This window comes from Copadichromis virginalis, linkage group LG3, assembly GCF_057382275.1.
Source record: "Copadichromis virginalis isolate Kocher_CV1m ecotype Utaka linkage group LG3, C_Virginalis_male_GT1.1, whole genome shotgun sequence".
In the NCBI taxonomy this organism is placed as follows: Eukaryota; Metazoa; Chordata; class Actinopteri; order Cichliformes; family Cichlidae; genus Copadichromis; species Copadichromis virginalis.
This window is the reverse complement of record NC_140620.1, coordinates 2,324,324-2,331,508: the sequence shown is the minus strand read 5'-3', so window position 1 is coordinate 2,331,508 and position 7,185 is coordinate 2,324,324. Positions and strand designations below refer to the sequence as shown.

At 45.4% G+C, this 7,185-nt stretch overlaps 1 protein-coding gene across 1 annotated transcript in view; it reads right to left on the bottom strand.

Annotated features, from left to right (window-relative positions):
- Positions 1 to 737: 737 nt before the first annotated feature.
- The window catches only part of LOC146712276 (alpha-2-macroglobulin-like), a 65,918-nt gene continuing 59,470 nt past the window's right edge, over positions 738 to 7,185 (bottom strand). Inside the window, exons 27-36 of the mRNA XM_085451994.1 lie at positions 6,935 to 7,009; positions 3,228 to 3,390; positions 2,970 to 3,157; positions 2,257 to 2,469; positions 1,639 to 1,760; positions 1,438 to 1,528; positions 1,283 to 1,351; positions 1,097 to 1,202; positions 907 to 951; positions 738 to 804 (exon numbers count right to left, since the gene is read on the bottom strand). Of these exons, the coding sequence (XP_085308120.1) occupies positions 914 to 951; positions 1,097 to 1,202; positions 1,283 to 1,351; positions 1,438 to 1,528; positions 1,639 to 1,760; positions 2,257 to 2,469; positions 2,970 to 3,157; positions 3,228 to 3,390; positions 6,935 to 7,009 (1,065 nt within the window). The 3' untranslated portion in view covers positions 738 to 804; positions 907 to 913. The remainder of the gene's footprint in view (positions 805 to 906; positions 952 to 1,096; positions 1,203 to 1,282; positions 1,352 to 1,437; positions 1,529 to 1,638; positions 1,761 to 2,256; positions 2,470 to 2,969; positions 3,158 to 3,227; positions 3,391 to 6,934; positions 7,010 to 7,185) is intronic.

Below are 7,185 nucleotides of genomic sequence, written 5' to 3'. Positions count from 1 at the left end.
CACACACACACACACACACGCACACACACATACACACACACACACACGGACACACACAGACACACACACACACACACACACACGGACACACACACACGGACACACACGGACACACACACACGTACACACACGGACACACACGGACACACACGGACACACACACACACGCACACACACACAGACACACACACACACGCACACACACAGACACACACACACACGCACACGCACGCACACGCACGGACACACACACACACACATACACACACACACACACACACACACACGGACACACACACACACGTACACACACGGACACACACGGACACACACACACACGGACACACACACACACACACACACACACACATGTTTCTGTCTGTATTTCCGTGGACGTCACTTGCCAGCTGTCACTGAATGTCTCCCACGAGCACGTTTAGCTTTTTTAATGTTTTGCCCACTTGTTGCCCACTTGTTGCCCACTTGTTGCCCACTTGTTGCGCACTTGTTGCCCACTTGTTGCCCACTTGTTGCCCACTTGTTGCCCACTTGTTGCCCACTTGCACCTTTTTGTTTTTGTCTAAACCTGCACAAAGACAGAAATGTGGCATGAGGCCAGTCTCAGCGGTGCATTCACAGCACTATATTTTCCATTCTGCCGATTATTAATAATGAAGCCTGTTATTAAAGAAGCACTAATAATACTGGAGCTGTTAACACACACGCTTACACACATGTGAGCAGAAAAAGTATCTTTATTCAAATGCAGGTTTAAACCTCAGGACCAGCCACAGCTTCTTCAAACTGTGAGACGAAGAATACAAGTTAGTAAAAGCTCAAAGTTCTTTGCATTGATGCTGTGAACATGAACGTGTGTGAAAGGTGTGTGTTGTTACAGCTTCGTACCTGCAGCTCACGAGACAAACATGTATTGGGTCTCAGCCTGGTCACCTGACAGAAACATGGTAGAAAAACATGAACGTGTCATTTCTCTGAGTCACTGATGGAAACATCAGCTTGTATGAACTGTTCAGTCTGATGGATCCTCTGAAGTGTGTCAGTGTGCTGTTGGAGTAAAGCTTAGTTAGACTTGGACCTGGTTGGTAGTAGTCATAGATCTTGACCACGGCTGGCTTCAGGTTGGCCACTGGGAGCTCCTGGATGATCTCTAAGCTGTGGTTGATGGCTGTGTCCTTTGATAACTGGACGAGACAGAAACAATCGCAGACACAGTTTGTACCAAAGATCATCATCTGGTGTCCCCACGGTGACTTTCACTTACCTGCTCTAAGTACACCAGAACGTGATCCTCCTTTTGCTCAACACGACTCACCAGGAGGCCACGTTTGAGCTGTGAGGAGATGACATCATTTTATTATTATCCTCACAATTATCACATGAGATGCACTCGTTGGTAGAATCTGTCTAATTACTCACACTCTTCAAAGACTCGGGGTCTGGGGAAAATCCAGAGAGCATTTTGATGTCCAGGATCACCATGTTTGTAGTTTCCTCCTTTCCACTGTACCTGTGTTTGAACAGTGTGATTATACTGACCTGTGTGCACACTTGCTTTTCATCTACCAGCAGTTCCTCCACACGGGTAAAGAGCGCTCCTCTCACCTGTCACATACTTACAGTGATTGTATTTGCACAGTGAATTTGGGTCTAGCAGATTCACTGGTGTTGACCTCTAGATGGACTTTCACACTGAGAGTGGTGACATCAGCAGGTGTTGGGATGTTGTAGGTGGCAGAAATCTGGGAAACACACTTGGGTCACGTGTGGAACAGAACTAATCACACCTCAATGCACCCTGCTGTCACTGTTCTACACCATGACACATATTAGCACACATACTTTTATAGTCATACCTATATGTCTATATTCATCTTAATATGAGTATCTCTGTTATATCTACACTCATTTTATACGAGTGCTTGATGTTTGTTGTATATTTGCTGCTATGACAACTCAGTTTCCCTCTGGGATTAATAGTTTCCCTGATTCTGATACAGACAGAAAGTTCATTTGTTTTTGCTCAGTTCTCCAATTTAGTTTAAAATAGCATTGTACTCTCTACAGTTATTACTGCCAGGTCTAATGTCTTTATTGTGTATGACAATACATGTGCAAGATGAGCTTTATTACATGTGACAATGCTAATGCTCTCTGAAGTTGTATAAGGAAAAAGAAAAAGAAGAAACCCTTTCTCTGACATCAACCAGGAGCTTCTCACGTGATGCTGTCACTGACCTGCACTGAAGCACATGCAGTGCCCTTCACCTCCAGCCTGTATTTTCCTGACACGTCCTGCAGCGCCTCCTCCTGGTAGAGCAGTTTGTTGCCCTGATTTACATCAAACGTCAGCTGACTGCTGGGAGCCTGAACTGTCACTGTGCTCCAACCTTCAGCACTGAACACCAGAGTGGAGTAGAGAGCCAGAGCCTGAAGAGCCACCACCGTGTCCTACAGGATGGATTCATTGTGGTTAACACACACAGCATGTGTCTCCATATTTCATGGGCTTAAGTGGAATAGACATTAAGTTAAAACAGCCTGTGTCACTTTGAGACCCTCTCACAAAAGAGATCCTTAATCTCAAGTTTTCCAAAGTTCACTTCCTGGTTAAATAAACGTTAAACAGGTTAAATTATCTTTAACTGAGAATTATCAAAGTATAGAAATTACAGGTATAAACTCGCAGGTGATCTGTTATTTACAGGCTGTTACGTGTAGTTGGTGTACAGAAGTCTGAGGTAACATTGCTATTCTGTAAAAACAATGAATTTTTAGACAAAACTTGTCATGTTCTAACTAAAGAATAAAAACTTCTCTGCCTGGCTAAAACAAATCTGTTTTACATATCTGATAGAAAACTGAAAGCTTCAGTATTATTTCTTCTGTCCCTGGTTTTGTCTAAGACTGTACTCAAAGATGAGCTTCATACTGTTCGGGTGGTGTCGTACCTGAGTGGAGGAGAAGCCTCCGTAATAGTTCTGCTGCCCAGTCAGCCACCTGATAATACCAGAGGCATATCCCAGATCCTCAGCAGTCGGGGAGGCGCTGAGTTTGGCCAACAGCACATAAGAACTGATCTCCACTGACAGGGAGGCTGATGTTTCTGCTGCTGTCTGAGACCAGTAGAGGAAACCTCCTACAAACACAATAACAGTCACAGTGATGCTAATAAAGCCTGAATGATGTCCTGCTAAAGGATGACTCACCTTCCCTCACTGCAACTGTGTCTAAGTGCTGCAGAAGGTGAGCACGGGTCTCCACGTCTCCTGCCAGAGTGAACACATAGGCCAGCAGAGCTGTAGTGTAGGTGTTGCTCAGGTCACTGAGAGACTCCTTGAGACAAGCCAGGCTCTGGATCATCACAGGATCCTTTAAAAGATCACAACAAAGAACTTTAATGGACAAACAGAAACCTTCTTTCATTAAACCCAGTGTGAGAAGAATAGGAGGCAGAGTTCCTGATTCAGTCACTCAAAACATCAATGTGATAATAGAAAACACAGCAATTAGAGGAAAGTACAGATCAAGCAAAGACTGGAGCAATCTGCTAGTAGTATTTACAATATAAAGAACATATTGAAAAAACACTGTACAGGTTGGGTGGTGATACCAGTCCTTGCTGGTGAGAGTTCAGGTATGTGGATGACACCTGGGTGAAAATCAATTCTCAGGACGTTCCACAATTCACAGATCACATTAACTCGGTGGAACGACACATCAAATTCACCAGGGAGGATATGAAAAGTGTCAGGTTAGTCTTCTTAGACTGTGAGATTTCCATCAGTAATGGAGGACATTTAAAAGCTGATGTGTACCGTAAACCTAAGCTCCAGCCGATCCAGGAGAGAAGGACAACTGCTGCCTAAGTGAAAACCTGTAGTGATCCCGTATGTGTCAGAAGTATCGGAGCAGCTGAGGCACATTTTTTTCTAAACACTGTGTCTCTGTGGCTTTTAAACCCCAAAACACGCTGCGCCAAAAATTGGTCCACCCCGACACAAACAGAGTAACATAGTGTACGGTGTTAAGTTCCAGGAGGATTGCCAGGATCTATACATCGGGGAAATCGAACAACCTCTGGCTAAGAGGATAGCACAACACAGAGGAGCAACCTCGTCAGGCCAGGACTCTGCAGTCTATTCACACCTGTAGGCCAGTGGACACTCTTTCAATGATGCTGGTTTGAGTGTAGGGTCAAGGAGGCCATTTACGTGAAAAAGGAAAGACCATCTCTGAATCGAGGAGGGGCCTAAGGGTACATCTTTTGCTATCTTACAATGCTGTGATTGCAGCTATTCCCCAACTCTCTGTGAATGGTACTGATGGCCATTGATCAGTGGTCTTTGATCAGTGGGTTTTGGTCAGTGGTTGTTGATCAATGGTCATGAGAATTTGCATAATTATGATTAAGGAACTGACCTCCCAGCCACTGGTTCCTTCAGTGGGCTGGTTTCAGTCATTATGCAAATGTACTGTTTATAAGATTGAAACCTGCAGTCAGCTGAGACTGAAGACGTCACCTGGATGAGTGACGAAACGTTTCTCCCACTGAAAACATCCAGATGAACAGAATCAACTTTTTGGGGTATATGTAATATATATATTAGATTGTATATTATATTGTTGGTTTATACACTTTTGTGTATGTATTTATATATGCATACCAGCTCAGACGTCGCCCGGATCAACTACTGGAACAAGAAGGCATTGGTGGGCAAGAGATGAAAATAAGGCGTTGTTGGAATGCTACTATACAAGTAACCCTGGCAGAAGGGGTTACATGAATAGGATGAGGGACCTATGGAATTCCCAGCACCCACACTGACAGCGAAACAACTAATAGCTCAGTGTTCCAACATTCGAAAGAAGGGTATTGCTCTCACAGCTAGAGATTGTCGAAGTGCAACACAAATGCTACGGCAAGGGGGAGCCAGGACGCCAGGCCAGGGGGGGAGATGTCATCACCGCCACCCGAGATTTGTACCAAGCCCCAAGTGCTATAGTGCAAGAGGAAGTGACCTGAAAGATAGGATCATGGCAAAACTTGAAGAAAACTGGAATCCCCGTAGCTGGTTACCAAGATGTGAAGATCTGCTAGATGATGTAAATGCGATACATACAGCCACGATTATCGAAACTAACAAGCTGATCTACAGTACAGCAGCAGTGATCAGAAAGATGCTTGGCAACAGGTTGAACAGCCACAAGGAGAAGGAGACTAGAGGCTAAGATCAAAGAGGGAGGTTAACCAACTTTCGGAGCTGCAGAAAGGTGTGACAAAGACGGTGCCCAAGAAGAAGTTTAGCAAGCTGTCCATGGAAACTGCCAAACAACGACTAACAGCCTTGGCCAGCACCTTGCCATACACTAGTATGGCTCACATCTACTGGTGGAAGAAGCTGACTGCACTCCATGAGTGTCTGGCAGCACAAATGAACCAGCTGTTAGTTGACGAGAGACACCCAGAATGGCTAACTGTAGGGCGGACAGTCCTGAAGGGATCGGTCCCATCGGTCCAATCCAACTACTGACCAATAACCTGCCTCAGTACCACATGGAAGCTCCTGTCAGGCATCATAGTGGCTAAGATGAACAGACACATGTTCCTGTGCCCCACTCATTGGCAAGAATACCAGAGGTGCAAAACACCAGCTACTTGTAACAATCAGCCGAGACTGCCTGGATTGATTACAAGAGGGTCTATGACTTAATGCCCCACAGCTGTATCTTGGAATGCCTAGACCTGTACAAGATCAACAGGACTTTAAGAACCTTCATCAAGAACTCAATGGGAATGTGGCATACAACACTAGAGGCCAACTTCAAGCCCATAGCACAATCATCATCTATCAAGGAGATGCTCTGTCCCTACGGATACTGACTACGGGATGAAGCAGCTGTCAGCCATCTCCTGTATGACATCATACGTGGATACGTGGATATGTGGATGACATCAAGCTGTATGCCAAGAGTGAACGAGACATCGATTCACTGATCCACACCACCAGGATATACAGCAACGGCATTGGAATATCGTTCGGACTGGAGAAATGTAGTCGGATGACAACAAAGAGAGGAAACGTAGGCGGAACTTAGGGAATCTAACTAAGGCAACATTGCAGACATAGAGGACAGCTACAACTACTTGGAGATCCAACAGGAAAATGGAAACCACAAAGAGGCTGCTGGGAAAGCTGCTACCACCAAGTACCTGCAGAGGGTCAGGCAAATCCTGAGGAGTCCGCTGAATGTTAGAACAGGATCCGGCCTATCAAAACCTATGCCCTGCCCGTCATCAGGTACCCTGCTGGAATAATAAGCTGGCAAAAGGAGGAGATAGACACTGACATCAAGACAAGAAAGTTCCTAACCATGCATGGAGGGTTTCACCCCAAGTCCCGCATGCTAAATGGCAGGAAGGAGGCCAGGGACTGGTGAGTGTCAGCACCACATTCCAAGATGAAACAACGAATATCCACGAGTACGAGGAAGATGGCCCCAACTGACGGAGTGCTCAGTGAATACCTCAGGCAGCAGAAACCCAAGAAAGAGGAGGAAGGCGAGGAACCATCATGGAAGGACAGGCCCCTGCACAGTATGTTACCACCGGCAGATAGAGGAAGTAGATGATACCCAGAAATCCTACCAGTGGCTGAAAAAAGCTGGACTGAAAGACAGCACAGAGGTACTAATCATAGCAGCACAGCAACAAGCTCTGAGTACAAGATCCATAGAGGCTGGGGTCTATCACACCAGGCAAGACCCCAGGTGCAGGCTGTGTAAAGATGCTGAGACAATCCAGCACATACCAGCAGGGTGCTAGACTGCTGGTTAAACCTAACTCCATGGCTCAGCAGCTCAAACTCTACTCCTTTTTTTGTTGAATACCTTGATATTCTTTGACTCTACTCACATGTTGGGATGTATTCATTTCCAAGAAGGCAGCAGTAACGTACGCACTGAGAGTCACTTCATCAGATACACCACCCTGTCAACAGAAGACATCATAGACACTTTATCATCAGTGCACCAACATTCAGGGATATGAAGTCATGAAAATGATTTTCAGCTGCATGTGGTTTTAGTATCATCAATGTCTTGATGCATGTTCAAACATCCAGCTAAAGAGATGAACGGGAAGTTGATTTTGTTCATCTGGACATT